Genomic DNA, 23,816 nt, shown 5'->3' on the forward strand with positions numbered 1-23,816 from the left:
CATCAGCCATGGAGTATCTGCCAAAGGATTGGAAAGAGACAGAGGGGACTGTTACCTGGAACACTGGGAATGTTCAGCACCCACCCTTAAGTTGGCTCCAGGAATTCTGGAAATTTCTTAATACTCATATGGGAGAGCTAAGCCATTTCACTGGCATGCCATTAATACCCATTGAGGTCTTGCAGGATGACAGCCACCCAAAACTACTTGCAAGACTACAACAAAAGCCAACCATGCTTTTTAAGAAAAGCAAACAAACTATCATGTCAGACTGTGTTGCGGAAGTGATAAGGACAGTTGGGGGTATAGTTGTAAACCGAGATGAATGTCTTCAGCACCAAGACCTTGACTCTTATGTGCTGCCACCATGCCCGAAAAGTACTCTACAAGTTTTCATGAACTTAGATGCCCAACAGGTCATCAATGGAATCAGGGTAGCTCCTCACAGACAAAAGGAAGAACTGAAAGTCTACCTCTCTACATTAGATTGCCTGTCAATATCTGAGCGAGACCTCCTCTCCCGTTTGCCTCTGTTCTGCTCAATGGCTGGAGACTATGTTGCTGTTCAATCAAAGCAGGCTGTAGTTTTAAGTTCACTACCAACGATTCCCACCAATCTTCCCATGCCTGATTCAATCGTGCAGTGTGCTACTGAGGCTGACCGCCGGCTTCTACTGTTGCTCAATGTTGATCTCTTGAATTCAGCTCAGGTGGCCATTCATTTAGCCGATGCCATTGAGAGGCGGAGTTTCAGGAAACAAGAGACCGAGAAAGTAATGACCTGGATCTTACAACATGGCAGTATCCTTTTCTCACAGAGTGAGGACTTGTGCAGGAGATGTAAGGATTTGAGCTTCATTGAAATGGATGGAGGAGAGTTGAAGAAGACGTCCTGCTTTTTTGACCCAAGAAACAAGAAATTCAAAGTCTTATTTGAAGCAGATTTCTTTCCACTGCCTGTTTTCCTAAAGACTCCACAGATGGTTGAAAGCTTAGAGCACCTAGGATTGCTGACTAAAGAAATTGATATCACCCCAAGCAATGTGTTGCATGCTGCAACACAGATTGAGAAACAACATGTTCACTCACCAAAGGAGGCTGTTAAAAAATCAGAGACTCTTCTGAGAATTCTGAATGACAATGATTTGCTCTCCAAGTTCTCAAAGCAGCAGCTTCTCAACCTCTCGCTTCTGGAATGGGTCCCATGTGTAAATCCAGGTGTGATGAAAGAAAATGACAAGGGGAGCAATGAGACAAGATCTTTCTTCAAGCCTGATGAAATAAGGCATGTGAAATATGTAGAAATTGTGGGCCAAGTCATGCCTCTCACAGGAGAATTCAATGAGACAATTAGCAGCAAACTTGGTTTCCTCCGTCTGCCTCCTGCTGAAAAGGTACGAGATAACTTGTTAGAGTTGAACACGATGGCTCAAGCAATGAGAAATCCAGATGAAAATGTGCAATTCAAAAAGAAGTTGCATAGTACCTACAAATTCATGCAAGATCACATTTCTGACTTCAGAGAAGTGATGAAGAGCTGCAAACCTTGGCTATGGATCCACAACCATTTCTCCTCTCCCAGAGAAGTAGTCTTGGCTTACCCGCCTGAACTGGATCTAAGCTCTTACATTGGGAAAGTACCAGAGGAGTTTCTACCATACAAGAAGTTGTTAACAGAGTTTGGAGTGAGGTCATCACTTTCAGAAAAAGAAATAGGGGACATTTTAATCAACATCAGACAAACCATTAATGAGAGGCATCCGCCTTTAGGAAATCCCTCTGAGCTGAAAGTGTCAATAGCCATTCTGAACTGGATGAAGAGGGAGATGAAGACTGTCAGAGGGGATACCCCAGTGCCAGTAATGGCAGGGGGTCAAAGGTTTACTTTGAAACCACTATCCACGACTTTGTTCTGTGACATAAGCAGGGATGGTTTGGACGATCTACAAAATGACCAAGAGGAGTCCTATGTCATCCATGAGGAGATTCCAAGAGTGACTGCAGAGTGGCTGAAGATTCCACTCCTTAGTACTCGGATCCTCAATCCAGAATATATTGGAATAGAACAGTGTGGGCAGTCTGAACCAATAACACTTAGGATTAAGAACATTCTAAAAGAATATGATGAGGACAATGACATCTTCAAAGAGCTCATCCAAAATGCAGAGGATTCTGGGGCAAAGACCTGCAAGTTTATGGTGGATTTTAGGACACACAAAGACCCCCCTGAAAGTCTCATTGACCCTGGCATGAGCCTCTGTAAAGGACCATGTCTTTGGGCATTCAATGATGAGCTCTTCACAGAGGATGATTGGGGAAACATTGTCAGAGTTGGATCTGCTTCAAAGGAAAACCAGATAGAGAAAATAGGGAAGTTTGGACTTGGATTCAATACTGTGTATCATCTTACTGATATACCTTCAATTCTCAGTGGCAAAGGACTTCTCATACTTGATCCAAATGTAACCCACCTGGGAAAGCACATCAAAAGCAAAGCAAATCCTGGAATCAAACTTGACCTGTCTCGCCAACAGCTTTTACATAGGTTCCCTGGTCAGTTCACACCATATGAGCATATTTTTGATTGTCATCTGTCTAGGGAAAGCACTCAGACATTTTACCCAGGCACTCTCATTAAGTTACCTTTTCGGACACAAGAAGAGGCTCTCAAGTCAGAGATTAGCAGAAATGTGTATGACACAGATGACATAATCGCATTGCAACAAGACTTTACCAAAAACTCAGAAACCCACCTACTCTTTCTGAGGAACGTGAACACAGTATCTCTACAAAATCTTCCACACAATGCCTCCACTCCACCAAAAGACGGACAGATAGAGACTCTCTTTACCGTCTCAAAAAAAGTTGAGACCACCTTTGATATTCCAGATGACATTCCTCTGGCAGCAATGCAAAGTAATGCTCTCAATATACTGATGCAACGTGGTACAAAATACAGTCAAATCATTGATTGCCATGATGTGAACATTGCTAAAATAACTCAGCAACGTTGTGATGGAGCGGATTCACAGTTCTGGCTTTTGTATAACTGCTTTGGGACACATCAGTCTTTACAAATGATCCAGACAGGGAATGAGCAGACCACATTCTCTTTGCCAGTTGGGGGTATTGCCGTACCTCTAAGCTCTGAAAAACAAACAGGAAAATGGGTCAAGTCAGAAACCCAACTTGTTGGTCAAGCCTTTTGCTTCCTTCCTCTTTCTATTGACACAGGCCTTCCTGTGAATGTGAATGGATCATTTGCTCTGACATCCAATCGCAAAGGCCTCTGGGAGACTGGAGTGAAATATGAGTGGAACAGAGCTCTTCTTCAGGATGCTGTTACAACAGCATATGTAACAGTACTCCTAATGTTGAAGAACATGTCACAAAGTGGAAAATTGCTAAGTTACCATTATCACACCTTTTGGCCCAATGAAGAGAAAGTGAGCAAAGCTTTCAAACCCTTGGTGGATGCATTTTACTCTGCCATTGCGCAGACCTTTTCTGGCAAAGCCCTAGAGCTCCTGAGTGATGGGGGGAAATGGTGCTCAATGGACAAGGCAAGATTTCTGCACCCACACATTGAGGAGAACAAAGTTGTTGGAAAGCTTGCAATGAAGGTGTGTCAGAGCAATTCCAAAGCATCCTATCATGTTGTTCCTCTTCCAAGTTGGGTGAGAAATAGTTTCTCACAGGCAGGCTTCGATAAGATCCTGCAGGAAAGGACACTGAACTGGGAACACTTTTACAGTGAAGTAGTGTTCAACAACCTGAGCACCATGGATCAGGAGAGTAGGGATGCTCTTGTGCTGCATGCAATTGACCTGAATGACAGTGCAGTTGACAATCTACTAAGCAGCTATGCATGCATCCCCACACAGACAGGAGGAGAACTCCAGTTCATCAAGAAACTTGTGAATCCATCAGGGAAAGTAGCCTGTTTGTTTGAACCAGAGGAGGGGCGCTTCCTTGGTGGGACCAAAAATGACTTTCATTCACCCAAAATAATTCCACGTCTGCTAGGACTGGGAATGCTGAGTGACCACCTGCCTTTAAATGAAATCACAGAGAGAGCAGAGAGAATGGACAGAATCTGGCACAAAGACAAAAAGAAGGCATCCAAGCATCTTGAGTGTATTCTGGAGTTGATGAGAGGCTCCATGAAAGATGAAGACTCTCCGTACTGGGATATATTGAGGAAAACAGCATTCATTCCAGCAACCCTTCCTGTGAACACAAGTAAAAAGGATGTAACAGTGACACTCAAAAGACCCATTGATGTTTACAGTGACAGCTGTCGCAATCTAGTCAACCTGACACAAGCTGTGGTTGACCAATCAAACTTGGAAATACACAGTCACAATCCAGTCCTCCACATGCTGGGAATTCGTGAAAGTCCATCACTAGAAACTGTGCTTCAGCAGCTACAGGAAGTGTCCAGTCTCTCTCAAACCAATAACAAAATTGAGCTCTTCAGTATAGCTTATGATTGCTACAGGTTTCTGAATGAGTGTCTGCATTCTCACAGTGATTCACAGTCATTCATTTCTCAGAGGGCACACTCATTCCCCTTCATTCTTGTTGAAAACAAGTTTGTAGACGTGACATCAGTGGCAGAAAATGGGGAGTTTGGGGCTAAACCATATCTCCATGTGCTTCCATGTACGTTTGACAGTTTCAAGGAACTCTGGACATGTGTGGACATCAGCAAGCAGTTCACAGTACAACAGTTCCTTGATGTACTTCAGAAACTGTACACTTCCTATGGAGGTACAGCACTTTCCAATAGTGACCTTCAAACTTGTCTCACAATAATTACCAGAGGATTATATGAGGCCAAAGAAGAAAAACTGTCTGTCTGTGACTGTCCCATACCTGATGAAAATGGAGTTTTGCAACCAGCAAGCAAGCTTTACTACAATGACAGCGCCTGGATTCCAGTTTCAGGACTCACTTTATGCCATGAAAAAATCTCTCGTGCCATGGCACTCCATTTCGGAACCAAGACAACAAGACATCACACTCTACAAGATCATTTAGTTAAAAACTTTTCCCCATTTGCCACTGAATTTAGACAACATGAGAAACTGACAGTCCGCATCAAAAACATAATTTCTGCTTATCCGTCAAAGAAGGATATCTTGAAAGAGCTCATCCAAAATGCTGATGATGCAGGGGCAACAGAAATTCACTTTGTGTGGGACAAGAGACAGCACAGCACACAAAAAACATTTGGAGAGAGATGGGACCCCCTTCAAGGCCCAGCACTGTGTGTTTACAACAACCAGGTGTTTTCTGATGCAGACTTGACAGGCATTCAACAGCTCGGGGAAGGTGGGAAGCGCAACGTTCCAGGAAAAACAGGAAAATATGGACTTGGATTCAACTCAGTTTACCATCTGACTGATTGCCCTTCTATCTTAACTGCTGACAAATGGCTCTGCGTATCTGATCCCACACAGCAATACATCGAGGGTGGAAATCGCTCTGGCTGCAAGTTTGAAGTGAGAGACAAATTCAAGGAGACATTCATTGACGTCTACAAAACATTTCTTCCAGACGAATTCTCCCTAAAGGAGGGCACAATGATCAGATTACCTCTCAGGGTGGGTGCAATGGCAAAAGGCTCAGAAATATCAGATCAGGGAGTCACTGACAGAGACATGCAAGAGCTCTACTTAACCCTGTCAGAAGATGCTGATGATTTAATTCTCTTCCTGAGGAACATCTGCAAAATACAGTTCCATGAAGTCAACCCAGGCACAGATAACCCCAGGACAACCTTTTCAATTGAAAAACATCTCAATGAGAAGAGCAGGGTGGAGAAGACTATGTTTCAAAACCATGTAGAAGATGTGCTGCTCTCCAACAGGCCAATGGCACCACATAAAGCCATTTACAATGTCCAGATTCTGTCCTCTGATAAAAGGCAGAGTGAGTGGGTGATTGCAGAACAGTTTGGCTCCTTCAAAAACCCTTGTGGAGGAGAGGGGGAGCAATCAGACAAAGTTCCCCAGGCAGCATTGGCAGCATGTGTCACATGTAAACCAGCAGGCAAAAAGTTCATTGGGAGGGCTTTTTGCTCTCTGCCCTTGCCAGTTCAGACTGGACTGCCAATCCATGTAAATGGAAATTTTGAGGTAGATTCCACCAGGAGGGATCTCTGGAAAGCGGATGGTAAAAGTTTGAAGGCTGAATGGAACGAATCCCTGAAACTGAACATTATCGCTCCACTGTATGCTGACCTGCTTCATCACATCCGCTATCAACAGAAGAAAGTGAAAATGCCTTCCATTTATACTGATACTTGTCTTGAAAGCTCTTACTTGTGTTTTTTCCCCCATGTCTCAAAATGCATTAATCAACAATGGCATGACATGATCCACAAAGTGTACAGAACTGTCAATGAAAAAGGACTCAACATTATTCCAGTACTACAGAGTTCACCACAACAAGTTAAAGGTTGTTTAAGAAAGGAGTACTTTATTGACTGGTGGAACGTGAACAAGAAGGAACCTACTGATGTGCCTCACTTTATAGATGAACCCAATGAAATCCATGGAATAATGGAGGATCTTGGAATGAAGTTGGTCCCCTTTTCCCCAAAAATGTCCAAAATATGGACCAGTTTCGAATCAGCTGGAGTTGGAGTGAAAAGAGTCAGTCCTTTGACAGTGAGAGACTACCTGAGAATGAAACCAATGAATGATCCAACCAAAACAGAAATGGATTTACCTTTACCCATCAGTCAAACTTTGATCAGAGACAAAAACAGATGCTCCAAACTCCTTGAGTATTGTCTAAAAGACATTAAGAAGGAACAAGACATTAAGGTGGAACAAGACATGAAGGAGGAACAATTTCATTCTATCAGTGGACTTCCTCTACTTCTCACACAAGATCAGATTCTTAGGGTGTTTAACCCTAACAACCCCAAACTGATGACAAGATTTAACAAACTGTTTCATGGGTATGAGGAAGAATTTGCAGATTACATTTACATAACCAATTTAGAGCATGTTCGTGTTCTACAAGATGGCAAATTTCTTACAGAATTGACAATTCCTCTTGCAGTTAAATATTTGCAACCTTTGGTGCAACATCTTCTCCAGGATTGTAACACTGATCCACATTGCAGGCTTTATGTACCAGATGAGAAAATGAAAGAATGGCTGAAAGAACTATGGAAGTTCTTGAGTAGTCAAATCAGACATCAAACATCAATCGACAAAGATTCTAATGTTCTGAATGACATTAAAGAGCTGCTCTCTGACTTGCCCATTTTGCCTGTTGTGTGTCCAAGACTGGACAACAAGCATTTGCTCCAAACAATGAGAAACATGTCAAATGTGATCCAGTACTCGCATGATGAAATACCATCAATTCTCCTCAAACTTGGCCTCATAAAACTTGACTTTTCATTCTTTAATGAGGTGGACAAACAGCTACATCAAGACCTACAACCAGGGCTGTTGAACACAAATAATGGAAACGATGTCTTGGACCAAGTCTTCCAGCTGGGACATCCAGAGTTTCAATTGCTTTCTAAACTTGAACTGAACAAACTTCAGTATTTCCTTCAGTCTGGAGCATCCACATCTGAAGACAAACAGGACTATCTGAGAAAACTCAAGTCACTGCCATTATTTGAAACAATTCAGGGTCAACGACAGCAGATTGATGGACACAAGAAAGTATTCATCCTCAAAACAGAGTTTATTGAAAGATTTCCGGATTTGTACATGGTAGATGACAACATTATTCTCAAACACACTGATGAGAATGTGGACCTGGCACACAACCTAAGCATTCCAATCTTAAATGATTTGGAGTATTATGTACAATTCATCCTGCCTGCCGTTCAGAGGCTGTCTGAGACACAAATAATTAATTCCATCAAGCTGCTGTTGTTTCTACAAAATCTTCAGATATATCATGAATATCATGAAAAAATAATCTCTACAATGACAAACGTTAAATTTATTTGCAGTGCCCATGGGAATCTAGAGAAAGCCTCATACTTTTTTGATGAAAGTGTAAAGTTATACAAGATCATGCTGCCACAAGAGAGATTTGTGCCCAAACAGTTTTGGGATATTTTCCATTATCAAGAGAAACAAGCACAAGATTTGCTTAAAAAACTTGGAATGAAGCATAAAGTAACTGATGAGGAGATTATTAACTTTGCTCGCCAGATTGAATCAGAAGACAAACACACTCTTGAACTTGCAAACCTGAAAACCAAATCTTCAACATTGTTTGAATACATTGTGAAAAGAGAAAAAAATGCACCACATTTTCTGAAAAATATTGGTGGCATCAAGTTTGTCTATCCCATCCAAATCCAAGAGAGCTTATGTGAATATCATCAACCGTTTGCAACAGACAGGACCACCGTTGCAATCAGAGGGTCTTTGATTCAAACAGACCCTTCTCATCAATATCTGATTTGGACCTCCATGCCCATTTTACCCAACAGCACACAGATGCACTTAGAGACTTTGAGAGATGCAGGAGCTGTTGAAAAACCAGCTTCAGATCATGTTACTGTGAACCTGAGAAACATCTGTGAGTCGTCATGCCAGTCTGAAGACATGATCGTGACCCGAGCTGATGTTTTTAGACGATCCTACGCCTACCTTCAGACAATGGACTTTGATGCACATCCACTGAATGACCTCCCTCTTGTGCTGGTTGAAGCAGATAAAAATCTTGTAAAGGCTAAACAAACAGCTCTGTTAGTGCCTGATGCTTCAGAATTCAGGCCTTATTTGTACATAATTCCTCAAGAGGATGTTATTTTTGAAAAGTTCTTCAAGAAAATTGGTGTTAATCAATCGGCTTCTGCAGAGCAGTATTGCAGTGTGCTTAAAGAAATACATGTGGATTCCTCCAACAAACAAACACTACATCCAAATCAGCAGGCAGCTGTGAAGCGTGCTGTGGAGCAGCTATTTTGCCTCATTAAAGGCATACAAGGAAACCAGTCAACACCAAAGCTGCCAAAAGTATTGTATCTACCAGCAAGAGATGGTAGATTATACCCTTCAAACACACTGTGTTTCAATGACACCGTCTTCCAGGTTAGCAGGTTTGAAGAAGCATTGGAAAACAAGTTGCTACTCCTTGAGGAACTCAGCAAGTGCTATTTGAAGGATGACATGTATGAGCATCACAAATTACTGCACCTGTTGCCTCATGAACTGAGGCCCAAAATGCTCTCCCAGATTATGATAGAGAAGCTGGTGGAATCAAACAAACTGGTTTGTGAGCATGGAGAGGTTTGTGAGTTCAGTGGATGGGTCCAGAAACACATATCCTCAGCTTGCTTCATGCATGGACTCATGTGCCTCATCAGAGAACAGTTTAAGGGCACAATATCAGAGGAAAATGCTGCTAGCATGTGTCAGAAAACCTTTGGCAGTATTAAGATACTCTGCTGCAAGAGCCTTGAAACAGTGCTATGGCTTGGCGAAAAGCCACTGACGGATACAGCTGTTGACACTCAGATGTATATCCAAAATGGGCAGCAAGGTTGTACCATCTATCTGAGACACGATGACGAGATGAGCCCTAAAGCTCTAAACAGGATCAACATGAGACTGACTAAAGAGATCAATGCTCTTCTGGAAAACAAACTCAGCTCAGACTCTCTCCTGGTCCTTGGGCAACTACTTATGTGTGATGACATGGAGGATGTTCTGAAAACATTGGAGGAAAATGGAATTCATAACAGTGTTCGAAAAGAGGACTTCCTTCCTCCAACCCCTGGAAGTCTTATTCCTGAGGAATGGAATGATGCCCTCGATATGAATGTTCTCAACAACTTTGAATAAGGTGAATATGTTGGCTACAGAAATCAGTTGGAGGAATACTGCTATGCAGTTATTGTAGAACAGTTGGATGTGCCTTCAGGGCGATCTGGACGATATTCTTGCACATACAAAATACAAATTGGGAAAGATGATTTTATTGAAGTAAATGCGCTTGATATTCATCAATTCAAACGGGGGAAAAAAACATTCACTTCAACTGGAGCACCTTACATGGTACTGCAGCACCTATCAGACTCTGCGCCAGGAACATCTAGTAAATCTGCAAGTAGCTCACCGCCGTCTATCGAAGAGGTCAAAAGGGAAATTGACAAATGTCTGTCAGAGATCTGGCCTCTGCCTGAGGAGGAGAGATGCAAAGCTCTCCGACGTCTTTACCTTAGATGGCACCCCGACAAAAATCTAGACTGCCAACAACTTGCCACTGAGGCATTCAAGTACTTGAAAAACAGAATTGAGGAACTTGAGAATGGCAAAAGTGGACACACCGCATCACCAAGATGGAACAAAAATTTCAGACACTTCTACCAGCAGTGGAATCAGGAGGCCCGTTGGCATCGCCGTGGTCGAGAGAGCTTTCATAGGCACCGCAACTCAAACTGGTATCATTACAACTTCTGGACATATCATGAGAATGTACCACAACCAAACAGAGCAGAGGCTCAGCGCTGGTCCAAGCAGGCCCACTGTGATTTGGCTGCAGCTCACAATGACACTGGAGGAGGGAGCACAGAGTGGTGTCTGTTCAAGGTACACCAGGCAGTGGAAAAAGCTCTCATTGCTGCAGAGTACAAAACGCATGGACAACATCCTACCAACTGCTCCATCTCAAGCCTGGCGGAGCGAGCATCCCACTACAGCCCCCAATTAAGCACTTTACTCAGCATTGTGGACAGACTGAAGGTGCTTGGAGTGGACCCCAAGAAGACTCAATATCCCAATTGCCACCCATCACCCCACATTCCAAATGAGCAGTTTGAGTCTGGGAATGAAGCACAGGTGCTGACAATGGCATCAGAAGTTCTGAGTAAAGTAGACAGATATATCAATTGAGGATTTTAAGATGTGTGAATATTTTTAAGATTGATTCCTACACTCAGTTCATCCTGAAATGCGTTAAATAACCTGTTGTTGTTTTATTGTACATCGTTTTTTTGTTGTTGTTGTTTTATTGTACATCTTTTTTTTTATTTGAATTTGAGATGAAATATGGGACCAAATTAAACAAGTTTTACAGTTCAATTTAAGCTCTTATTCTCTATTCTATTTATTTGTACATCTGCCTTGACATGTTATGTTTGGTTAATAAAGCATATAAAACTTGGTTGATAAAACTAGGCAACCAACTTATGATAATTCATACCTTATATTAATGGGGTAAACCTTTTTAAAGGTGCAATGTGTAGAATTATGTGGCATCATTTTGTGTAGACTTATCCGAAATTGAATATAATATTCATGAATATGTTTTAATTGATGTATAATCCCATGAAAATAAAAATCATTAATTGTTATATTTACCTTAGAATGAGCCCTTTATATCTACATAGGGAGCGGTCTTTCCATGGAGATCATGATGTTGCACCATATAATTGTATTCAGTTGTTTGGAATCTACAACCACTGCTAGATGCCACCAAACATCACACACTACACCTTGAAATAGAAAATATTTCTTTTTAGTGTATTGCTGCCACAGTTTACATACAGTATATCTGTATTAGTACAGTACCTGTAGATTGTTTCCAATCAAGAAAAACAAGACATTTTCCCTTTCATCAGATAAAAGCACTGTATTCATTATTTATTAAGAAATCATGTTATGTATTTATTTATTTATTAAGAACCCATGTTATTTATTTATTAAGAAACCATGTTATGAAAATAATGACAACAAACCATGATAAATGTAGGTTATCTTTCAAGAAACAAGAGTGAGCCCTGGAGTTATCTTGAGGATGGTAGCGCTCATCATCAGAACTGAGTGTGTGCTTGGTTTCATGTTTGAAGTCCTGTAGTCCCGAGTCCCCAGTGTCTATACAATACAACATGTTTACACGCTCCTATATCCTGTATGCATTGTGTTCTCACAAGAGACACCATTTAAAACACTAGTCTGGAGGGGGGGGGCACCTTTAGCACTTTCAGTCTTTTTAAAAGGTATCCTGTTGAACCCATCTCTGGAATGTCAACCAGACCCAATAATAACTTACACAAAACCTGTACATAATTACAGCAGGCTTGCTGCCTGTTTCAAAGTGATGTGCACATATAAAAGAAAGCAGCCATCTATGTTGTCTGTACATTTGCAATCTGGTGAAGGAGTAAGCTGACCTTCAGGCTCATACAGTACATGCAGTTAATATCTCTCCCACCGTTACCTCACGACCACGCTGACATTACCTCACGACCACGCTGACATTACCTCACAACCACGCTGACATTACCTCACGACCACGCTGACATTACCTCACGACCACGCTGACGTTACCTCACGACCACGCTGACATTACCTCACGACCACGCTGACATTACCTCACGACCACGCTGACGTTACCTCACGACCACGCTGACGTTACCTCACGACCACGCTGACATTCTGGGTCCAGCTCATGAGCTCCCAAAGGGCACTTTCCTGGGGCAGCAACTCCTCTCACACACATTCTGCCCAACTAACACCGCCTAGCAAACATGTCAACAACAACAGACATAACTTAATTGGGCAAAAAGTGTGTTTAAAATGGCTGATATTCAGATCAAGTATATTCATCTTTTCTAATAGGACTTTGGGTGCGATCATAAAGAAAAGGGGCAAATAATGTCTAACCTTCCCCCCCCTTATCAGCCAAAGAAAAGATTCATAACATCAAGTTGAAATGAGATGAACAAGGAACAGGCATCTGGAAATATTTAAGGCTTAATTTAAAACATTTGGCAAGTTGCTAAATTATGATTATGTTCCTGGTCACCTTATAAGTTCAAATAATCACAAACGTCACAAGTCTGTTGTCATTTAAAGTCTGTTGTCATTTAAAGTCTGTTGTCATTTAAAGCAACATGTTTTCTATCATATTGCATTTTTTCTGTGGGAATAAAAACAGTGTAAATATCTTACATACTTGAAAGCACATTTTGAAGAGAACAAGTTAAGACACTGAACATGGTTTATGGCACAAGTGCATGATAAACACAACAGACATTCAGATGGCAGAACAAATAATTATAATTATAATAATAACAACAACAATGGTGTGAACTATGGTGCATAGCTCTCTGCCTGGTTGTGAGGTCCTCACCCTAACCCTAACCCTAACCCAGGCCTGTGGTCAGTCCCCTAAACCCCTCCTCTTACAAAAATAGATACGCTGACTGCAAACAGTCCCAGTCTGAGCTATTGGCTGAAGCACAACGGGTGGGAGAAGGAACACCAGGAAGTTCAACTCTGTTCTGTTCTGTCTTTTACACATCCACCCCCCTTCAACATGTCAGAAGACGCACAGAGACGGCTGTGTGTGTTCACACCCTGCCCAAAGAGACGGCTGTGTGTGTTCACACCCTGCCCAAAGAGACGGCTGTGTGTGTTCACACCCTGCCCAAAGAGACGGCTGTGTGTGTTCACACCCTGCCCAAAGCCACACACAGTAGCAGCGGGCGCTCCCCGGCCAGCCTGGTCACATGTTGTAGGCCACGTAGATGGGGTCCAGCTGGTCGGCCAGGAAGCCGTCTCTCAGGTGCATGCGCTGCTTCTCCCCCCGGGAGTTGATGGGGATGACCCCGGGGTCCACCACCACCACCACGCCCACGATCAGGTAGTGCTCCTCCAGGACCACGTTGGTCACCAGGGGCACCAAGTCCAGGGCCTCCTGCTCAGAGCCATCCAGCTCCACCACCACCACCAGCAGGTTGGTCCACGTGAACACCGCACTGGAGGGAGGAGGAGGGGGGAGGGGGTGACAGGGAGGAGGAGGAGGAGCAGGAGGGAGGGGGTGACAGAGAGGAGGAGGAGGAGCAGGAGGGAGGGGGTGACAGGGAGGAGGAGCAGGAGGGAGGGGGTGACAGGGAGGAGGAGGAGGAGGAGGAGGGGGTGACAGGGAGGAGGAGGAGGGGTGGTGACAGAGGAGGAGGAGGGGGCGGGGTGACAGGGAGGAAGAGGAGGGGGGGGGGTGACAGGGAGGAGGCGGAGGGGGGGGGGGGGGGTGACAGGGAGGAGGAGGAGGGGGGGGGGGGGGGGTGACAGGGAGGAGGAGGAGGGGGGGGGGGGGGGGTGACAGGGAGGAGGAGGAGGGGGTGACAGGGAGGAGGCGGAGGGGGGGGGGGGGGGTGACAGGGAGGAGGAGGAGGAGCAGGAGGGAGGGGGTGACAGGGAGGAGGAGGAGGAGCAGGAGGGAGGGGGTGACAGGGAGGAGGAGGAGGGGGTGACAGGGAGGAGGAGGAGGAGCAGGAGGGAGGGGGTGACAGGGAGGAGGAGGAGGAGGAGGGGGGAGGGGGTGACAGGGAGGAGGAGGAGGAGCAGGAGGGAGGGGGTGACAGGGAGGAGGAGGAGGAGGAGGGGGGAGGGGGTGACAGGGAGGAGGAGGAGCAGGAGGGAGGGGTAACAGGGAGGAGGAGAAGGAGGAGGAGGAGGGGGTGACAGGGAGGAGGAGGAGGGGGGGGGGTGACAGGGAGGAGGGGGGGGGGAATGGAGGATATAAACATCTGAAACAAATCTGAAAACCTACTTTGAAAGATCACATGAGATCACATGACATCACACGCTCACACTCCAGATCACATGAGATCACATGACATCACACGCTCACACTCCAGATCACATGAGATCACATGAGATCACACGCTCACACTCCATATAAACCTGACTTTACCATTCAGCTATGCTCTTGTGAGAGCGGATGACAGAGGTCTCGATGTCGATGGGATGATAACGCATTCCTCTCAGCTCCAGAGTCTCATCCAGAGAGCCCACCACATACAGGGCATCGTGGCGCTCTGAAGCACACAACAAAACAATATGATCCCGTTGCTGCTTAGTGGCAGGTTGGGTTATTTTGAAGAGGGTTAGTGGAGGGTTAGTGGAGGAGAGTCTCACCCCCGCTGGCGTCGGTGAGGTCGGTGCGCCGGAGGAACCCCAGGTATCCGGTCCGCGCCCACACAGTCTGGGTGTCCCCGAAGCTCAGCTTGGTACTGAAGTGGTCCGCGTGGAGCGCCTCCTCTCCATACACAGTGTAGTAGCCTGTTGCATTATGGGGACTGCTCACCCAGATCTGACAGAGAGAGAGAGAGAGAGAGAGAGAGGGGGGGTTGTTATATTTTCAGGGTCACTTCATTGTGATGTGTTGTTTATATGTGTTTGCTTTGGCAATATTTGCAAGTTCATGTCATGCCAATAAAGCATTGAAGTTGAATTGAATTGAAATGGAATAGAGAGATAGATAGAGACTGAGGGAAAGAGAGAGAGACAGGTCTTAGCGGCAGGAGAGAGAGACAGGTCATAGCGGCAGGAGAGAGGGAGACAGGTCTTAGCGGCAGGAGAGAGAGACAGGTCATAGCGGCAGGAGAGAGAGAGACAGGTCGTAGCGGCAGGAGAGAGAGACAGGTCTTAGCGGCAGGAGAGAGAGAGACAGGTCTTAGCGGCAGGAGAGAGAGAGACAGGTCTTAGCGGCAGGAGAGAGAGACAGGTCATAGCGGCAGGAGAGAGAGAGACAGGTCATAGCGGCAGGAGAGAGAGAGACAGGTCGTAGCGGCAGGAGAGAGAGAGACAGGTCATAGCGGCAGGAGAGAGAGAGACAGGTCGTAGCGGCAGGAGAGAGAGACAGGTCATAGCGGCAGGAGAGAGAGACAGGTCATAGCGGCAGGAGAGAGAGAGACAGGTCATAGCGGCAGGAGAGAGAGAGACAGGTCGTAGCGGCAGGAGAGAGAGAGACAGGTCATAGCGGCAGGAGAGAGAGAGACAGGTCGTAGCGGCAGGAGAGAGAGACAGGTCATAGCGGCAGGAGAGAGAGAGACAGGTCATAGCGGCAGGAGAGAGAGAGACAGGTCGTAGCGGCAGGAGAGAGAGACAGGTCATAGCGGCAGGAGAGAGAGAGACAGGTCATAGCGGCAGGAGAGAGAGAGACAGGTCATAGCGGCAGGAGAGAGAGACAGGTCATAGCGGCAGGAGAGAGAGACAGGTCATAGCGGCAGGAGAGAGAGAGACAGGTCATAGCGGTAGGAGAGAGAGGCAGGTCGTAGCAGCAGGAGAGAGAGAGACAGGTCGTAGCGGCAGGAGAGAGAGACAGATCATAGCGGCAGGAGAGAGAGAGACAGGTCATAGCGGCAGGAGAGAGAGACAGGTCATAGCGGCAGGAGAGAGAGAGACAGGTCGTAGCGGCAGGAGAGAGAGAGACAGGTCATAGCGGCAGGAGAGAGAGAGACAGGTCGTAGCGGCAGGAGAGAGAGACAGGTCATAGCGGCAGGAGAGAGAGAGACAGGTCATAGCGGCAGGAGAGAGAGAGACAGGTCGTAGCGGCAGGAGAGAGAGACAGGTCATAGCGGCAGGAGAGAGAGAGACAGGTCATAGCGGCAGGAGAGAGAGAGACAGGTCGTAGCGGCAGGAGAGAGAGAGACAGGTCATAGCGGCAGGAGAGAGAGACAGGTCGTAGCGGCAGGAGAGAGAGAGACAGGTCATAGCGGCAGGAGAGAGAGAGACAGGTCGTAGCGGCAGGAGAGAGAGAGACAGGTCATAGCGGCAGGAGAGAGAGACAGGTCGTAGCGGCAGGAGAGAGAGAGACAGGTCATAGCGGCAGGAGAGAGAGAGACAGGTCGTAGCGGCAGGAGAGAGAGAGACAGGTCATAGCGGCAGGAGAGAGAGACAGGTCGTAGCGGCAGGAGAGAGAGAGACAGGTCATAGCGGCAGGAGAGAGAGAGACAGGTCGTAGCGGCAGGAGAGAGAGAGACAGGTCATAGCGGCAGGAGAGAGAGAGACAGGTCATAGCGGCAGGAGAGAGAGAGACAGGTCATAGCGGCAGGAGAGAGAGAGACAGGTCGTAGCGGCAGGAGAGAGAGAGACAGGTCATAGCGGCAGGAGAGAGAGACAGGTCATAGCGGCAGGAGAGAGAGACAGGTCATAGCGGCAGGAGAGAGAGAGACAGGTCATAGCGGCAGGAGAGAGAGACAGGTCGTAGCAGCAGGAGAGAGAGAGACAGGTCGTAGCGGCAGGAGAGAGAGACAGATCATAGCGGCAGGAGAGAGAGAGACAGGTCATAGCGGCAGGAGAGAGAGACAGGTCATAGCGGCAGGAGAGAGAGACAGGTCATAGCGGCAGGAGAGAGAGAGACAGGTCATAGCGGCAGGAGAGAGAGACAGGTCGTAGCAGCAGGAGAGAGAGAGACAGGTCGTAGCGGCAGGAGAGAGAGACAGATCATAGCGGCAGGAGAGAGAGAGACAGGTCATAGCGGCAGGAGAGAGAGAGACAGGTCATAGCGGCAGGAGAGAGAGAGACAGGTCGTAGCGGCAGGAGAGAGAGAGACAGGTCGTAGCGGCAGGAGAGAGAGACAGGTCATAGCGGCAGGAGAGAGACAGGTCATAGCGGCAGGAGAGAGAGAGACAGGTCGTAGCGGCAGGAGAGAGAGAGACAGGTCATAGCGGCAGGAGAGAGAGACAGGTCGTAGCGGCAGGAGAGAGAGAGACAGGTCATAGCGGCAGGAGAGAGAGAGACAGGTCGTAGCGGCAGGAGAGAGAGAGACAGGTCATAGCGGCAGGAGAGAGAGACAGGTCGTAGCGGCAGGAGAGAGAGAGACAGGTCGTAGCGGCAGGAGAGAGAGAGACAGGTCGTAGCGGCAGGAGAGAGAGAGACAGGTCGTAGCGGCAGGAGAGAGAGAGACAGGTCATAGCGGCAGGAGAGAGAGACAGGTCGTAGCGGCAGGAGAGAGAGACAGGTCATAGCGGCAGGAGAGAGAGAGACAGGTCGTAGCAGCAGGAGAGAGAGAGACAGGTCATAGCGGCAGGAGAGAGAGACAGGTCATAGCGGCAGGAGAGAGAGAGACAGGTCGTAGCGGCAGGAGAGAGAGAGACAGGTCATAGCGGCAGGAGAGAGAGACAGGTCGTAGCGGCAGGAGAGAGAGAGACAGGTCATAGCGGCAGGAGAGAGAGAGACAGGTCGTAGCGGCAGGAGAGAGAGAGACAGGTCATAGCGGCAGGAGAGAGAGACAGGTCGTAGCGGCAGGAGAGAGAGAGACAGGTCGTAGCGGCAGGAGAGAGAGAGACAGGTCGTAGCGGCAGGAGAGAGAGAGACAGGTCGTAGCGGCAGGAGAGAGAGAGACAGGTCATAGCGGCAGGAGAGAGAGACAGGTCGTAGCGGCAGGAGAGAGAGAGACAGGTCATAGCGGCAGGAGAGGCAGGTGATATTCTGCTGGGTTCTGTCTGACCGACTGGTTCTGATCACTGATTATGGGGGGGGGGGGATCTCTGATGGGGGGGGGATCTCTGATGGGGGGGGGGGGGGTCTCTGATGGGGGGGGATCTCTGATGGGGGGGGGGGTCTCTGATGGGGGGATCTCTGATGGGGGGGGGGGATCTCTGATGGGGGGGGGGGGTCTCTGATGGGGGGGGGATCTCTGATGGGGGGGGGGGATCTCTGATGGGGGGGGGGGTCTCTGATGGGGGGGGGGTCTCTGATGGGGGGGGATCTCTGATGGGGGGGGGGATCTCTGATGGGGGGGGGGGGTCTCTGATGGGGGGGGGGGGTCTCTGATGGGGGGGGGTCTCTGATGGGGGGGGGGTCTCTGATGGGGGGGATCTCTGATGGGGGGGTCTCTGATGGGGGGGGTCTCTGATGGGGGGGGTCTCTGATGGGGGGGATCTCTGATGGGGGGGATCTCTGATGGGGGGGTCTCTGATGGGGGGGGGGGGTCTCTGATGGGGGGGGGGTCTCTGATGGGGGGGGATCTCTGATGGGGGGGATCTCTGATGGGGGGGGATCTCCAACTAACTATATATATATACTTGTTCACTATCAACCAATCAGGTTTTTGGGTCAGGCCCATGGGCCAGTGAGTCGGGTGAGTTCGGGGTGGGCTGGACCATGGACCTGCTAGTTAACCAGAGGTCTTAGTGGACAAAAGAAGTGTCTCTAATCTAATATCTCATTTATAGATATTGTTTGTGAGTGTTTACAGCAGGGCTGGTTTAGAAGAGGGTATACTGTGTGTCTGTGAGGTGAAGATACGTTGATTTGCCCTCAGCTACACTACTGGTAGGAACCTTATATCAAGAGGCGTGGCCTGTTGATGATGACTCACCTCTCCTAAGTGGGAGTCTCCCAGGGGCCCTTTGGTCTCTGTGTTGGCGATGATGACTTTCACCCCGGGGAGGATCTATGAGACAAACACAGACGGAGTTCTGCTGACTGTTCCACACAAGCAGCGTTTAGCTGGAGGCTCTGATCACACAGCAGGCGGGTACCTTTCCAGACTCCATCAGGGGCAGGCTATGAGGAGAGCCTCTCTCCACCAGTCTCACCCTGGGACACACACACACACACACACACACACACACACACACACACACACACACACACAATCACAGATTTCATTTACTAAATATGACATTAAATCTACCTGGCCAAAAATAAATCTGATTCTGATTGTGATATGACAAGAGGCTACAGGCAAGCCAGACGCTCAGCGGCGCCCCCTACCTGTCGTGCCGGAGGGCTCTCATGTCCAGGTAGACTGTGGTGGGGTCTGGCCCTGCGGTGCCCTGAAGGGAGGCAGACACACAGACGAGCGTTTACACACCGTCACCAGCCCGCTGTCCCTTACTGTCCCTTACTGTCCCTTACTGTCCATACTGTCCCTTACTGTCCCATACTGTCCCTTACTGTCCCATACTGTCCCTTACTGTCCCTTACTCCCTTACTGTCCCTTACTGTCCCTTACTGTCCCTTACTCCCTTACTCCCTTACTGTCCCTTACTGTCCATACGGTCCCTTACTGTCCCTTACTGTCCCATACTGTCCCTTACTGTCCCTTACTGTCCATACTGTCCCTTACTGTCCCATACTGTCCCTTACTGTCCATACTGTCCCTTACTGTCCCTTACTCCCTTACTCCCTTACTGTCCCTTACTGTCCATACTGTCCCTTACTGTCCCATACTGTCCCTTACTGTCCATACTGTCCCATACTGTCCCTTACTGTCCCATACTGTCCCTTACTCTCCCTTACTGTCCCTTACTGTCCATACTGTCCCTTACTGTCCCATAATGTCCCTTACTGTCCCTTACTGTCCCTTACTGTCCCATACTGTCCCATACTGTCCCTTACTGTCCATACTGTCCCTTACTGTCCCTTACTGTCCCATACTGTCCCTTACTGTCCCATACTGTCCCATACTGTCCCTTACTGTCCATACTGTCCCTTACTGTCCCATACTGTCCCTTACTGTCCATACTGTCCCTTACTGTCCCTTACTGTCCCATACTGTCCCTTACTGTCCCATACTGTCCATACTGTCCCTTACTGTCCCTTACTGTCCATACTGTCCCTTACTGTCCCATACTGTCCCTTACTGTCCCTTACTGTCCCATACTGTCCCTTACTGTCCATACTGTCCCTTACTGTCCCATAATGCCCCTTACTGTCCATACTGTCCCATACTGTCCCTTACTGTCCCATACTGTCCCATAAGGTCCCTTACTGTCCCTTACTGTCCATACTGTCCCATACTGTCCCTTACTGTCCATACTGTCCCTTACTGTCCCATAATGTCCCTTACTGTCCATACTGTCCCATACTGTCCCTTACTGTCCCATAATGCCCCTTACTGTCCATACTGTCCCTTACTGTCCCATAATGCCCCTTACTGTCCCTTACTGTCCCATACTGTCCCATACTGTCCCATAAGGTCCCTTACTGTCCATGCTGTACCTTACTGTCCCTTACTCTCCCTTACTGTCCCATAATGTCCCTTACTGTCCCATACTGTCCCATAAGGTCCCTTACTGTCCCTTACTGTCCCTTACTGTCCCATACTGTCCCATAAGGTCCCTTACTGTCCCATAATGCCCCTTACTGTCCCTTACTGTCCCATACTGTCCCTTACTCCCTTACTGTCCCATACTGTCCCTTACTGTCCATACTGTCCCTTACTGTCCCATAATGTCCCTTACTGTCCATACTGTCCCATACTGTCCCTTACTGTCCCATAATGCCCCTTACTGTCCCATAATGCCCCTTACTGTCCATACTGTCCCTTACTGTCCCATAATGCCCCTTACTGTCCCTTACTGTCCCATACTGTCCCATACTGTCCCATAAGGTCCCTTACTGTCCATACTGTCCCTTACTGTCCCATAATGCCCCTTACTGTCCCTTACTGTCCCATACTGTCCCATACTGTCCCATAAGGTCCCTTACTGCCCCTTACTGTCCCTTACTGTCCCATACTGTCCCATAAGGTCCCTTACTGTCCCATAATGCCCCTTACTGTCCCTTACTGTCCCATACTGTCCCTTACTCCCTTACTGTCCCATACGGTCCCATACTGTCCCATAATGCCCCTTACTCTCCCTTACTGTCCCATACGGTCCCATACTGTCCCTTACTGTCCCATACTGTCCCATACGGTCCCATACTGTCCCTTACTGTCCCATACGGTCCCTTACTGTCCATACTGTCCCTTACTGTCCCATACGGTCCCTTACTGTCCCTTACTGTCCCTTACTGTCCCATACTGTCCATACTGTCCCTTACTCTCCCTTACTGTCCCATAATGTCCCTTACTGTCCATACTGTCCCTTACTGTCCCATACTGTCCCTTACTCCCTTACTCCCTTACTGTCCATACTGTCCCTTACTGTCCCATACTGTCCCTTACTGTCCCTTACTGTCCCATACTGTCCCATACTGTCCCTTACTGTCCATACTGTCCCTTACTGTCCCATACTGTCCCTTACTGTCCATACTGTCCCTTACTGTCCCATAATGCCCCTTACTGTCCATACTGTCCCTTACTGTCCCTTACTGTCCCATAAGGTCCCTTACTGTCCCTTACTGTCCATACTGTCCCATACTGTCCCTTACTGTCCATACTGTCCCTTACTGTCCCATAATGTCCCTTACTGTCCATACTGTCCCATACTGTCCCTTACTGTCCCATAATGCCCCTTACTGTCCCATACTGTCCCTTACTGTCCCATACGGTCCCATAATGCCCCTTACTGTCCCTTACTGTCCCATACTGTCCCTTACTCCCTTACTGTCCCATACGGTCCCATACTGTCCCATAATGCCCCTTACTGTCCCATACTGTCCCTTACTGTCCCATACGGTCCCTTACTGTCCCTTACTGTCCCTTACTGTCCCATACTGTCCATACTGTCCCTTACTCTCCCTTACTGTCCCATAATGTCCCTTACTGTCCATACTGTCCCATACTGTCCCATAATGTCCCTTACTGTCCATACTGTCCCATACTGTCCCTTACTGTCCCATACTGTCCCTTACTGTCCCATACGGTCCCTTACTGTCCCTTACTGTCCCTTACTGTCCCATACTGTCCATACTGTCCCTTACTCTCCCTTACTGTCCCATAATGTCCCTTACTGTCCCTTACTGTCCCATACTGTCCCTTACTCCCTTACTCCCTTACTGTCCCATAATGTCCCTTACTGTCCATACTGTCCCATACGGTCCCTTACTGTCCCTTACTGTCCATACTGTCCCTTACTGTCCCTTACTGTCCCATACTGTCCATACTGTCCCTTACTCTCCCTTACTGTCCCTTACTGTCCCATAATGTCCCTTACTGTCCCATACTGTCCCTTACTGTCCCATACTCCCTTACTCCCTTACTGTCCCATAATGCCCCTTACTGTCCCTCACTGTCCCATACTGTCCCATACGGTCCCTTACTGTCCCTTACTGTCCATACTGTCCCTTACTGTCCCATACGGTCCCTTACTGTCCCTTACTGTCCATACTGTCACATACGGTCCCTTACTGTCCCTTACTGTCCATACTGTCCCTTACTGTCCCATACGGTCCCTTACTGTCCCTTACTGTCCCATACTGTCCCATACGGTCCCTTACTGTCCCTTACTGTCCATACTGTCACATACGGTCCCTTACTGTCCATACTGTCCCTTACTGTCCCTTACGGTCCCATACGGTCCCTTACTGTCCCTTACTGTCCCATACTGTCCCATACGGTCCCTTACTGTCCCTTACTGTCCATACTGTCACATACGGTCCCTTACTGTCCCTTACTGTCCCTTACTGTCCCATACGGTCCCTTACTGTCCCTTACTGTCCATACTGTCCCTTATTGTCCCTTATTGTCCCTTACTGTCCCATACTGAGAGGAGGCGGTGGGGAGGGAGGGCCCTGAGAGGAAGGGAGGGGGGGGGGGGGCTGAGAGGAGGGGGGGGGGGGGGGGGGGGCTGAGAGGAAGGGAGGGGGGGCTGAGAGGAGGGGGGGGGGGGGGGCTGAGAGGAGGGGGGGGGGGGGGGCTGAGAGGAGGGGGGGGGGGGGGGCTGAGAGGAGGGGGGGGGGGGGCTGAGAGGAGGGGGGGGGGGGGGGCTGAGAGGAGGGGGGGGGGGGGCTGAGAGGAGGCGGCCAATCACAGGGAGCAGATCTGCCACTGCAGCAAAGCCGCTGTTAGCAAGTAACATGTCATGAACTGGGCTAGCAAGCAAAACCAGGCACTGAATGGGCTGAATTTATCACCACAATACAAGCATGAATACACCTTGCATTTACTAAGAGAATAATGCTCATTAAAGCTGCTGACTCATCAGATAGTATGGACTAAAGAGAGTCTAGGGTGTGTCTGTGTCTGGAGCAGGGTTAGGGTGGTGGTAGTGTCATTCATGGGCTCATTCACCAATACCTTCCTATGTTTGTTCTTAAATATGTTATTCAGAAAGGTCCTGAGAAAAGTCTACGTCTGATTCATGACGTTAAAAGTAGGATTTACGCACATCCCCCGTCTCCCTCGACCCGTCA

At 48.0% G+C, this 23,816-nt stretch overlaps 2 protein-coding genes across 2 annotated transcripts in view; one reads left to right on the forward strand and one right to left on the reverse strand.

The window, feature by feature from the left end:
* Nucleotides 1-8: 8 nt before the first annotated feature.
* Nucleotides 9-10,889, forward strand: sacs2 (sacsin molecular chaperone 2; the record flags this gene model as incomplete). The annotated part of the gene is given in 2 exon segments (XM_084442995.1): nucleotides 9-9,836; nucleotides 9,840-10,889. Coding segments are annotated over 2 exon segments (10,878 nt in total).
* An 865-nt stretch (nucleotides 10,890-11,754) lies between these two features.
* Nucleotides 11,755-23,816, reverse strand: part of dip2a (disco-interacting protein 2 homolog A) — a gene marked incomplete at its 5' end in the record, with an annotated part of 134,772 nt that continues 122,710 nt past the window's right edge. Inside the window, 6 exons of the mRNA XM_084442996.1 lie at nucleotides 11,755-13,759; nucleotides 14,698-14,821; nucleotides 14,922-15,096; nucleotides 19,111-19,185; nucleotides 19,274-19,331; nucleotides 19,509-19,570. Coding sequence (XP_084299122.1) covers nucleotides 13,507-13,759; nucleotides 14,698-14,821; nucleotides 14,922-15,096; nucleotides 19,111-19,185; nucleotides 19,274-19,331; nucleotides 19,509-19,570 — 747 coding nt within the window. The 3' untranslated portion in view covers nucleotides 11,755-13,506. The remainder of the gene's footprint in view (nucleotides 13,760-14,697; nucleotides 14,822-14,921; nucleotides 15,097-19,110; nucleotides 19,186-19,273; nucleotides 19,332-19,508; nucleotides 19,571-23,816) is intronic.

The sequence above is a fragment of the Borostomias antarcticus genome, assembly GCF_949987555.1.
Source record: "Borostomias antarcticus genome assembly, chromosome: 9".
Lineage (NCBI taxonomy): Eukaryota > Metazoa > Chordata > Actinopteri > Stomiiformes > Stomiidae > Borostomias > Borostomias antarcticus.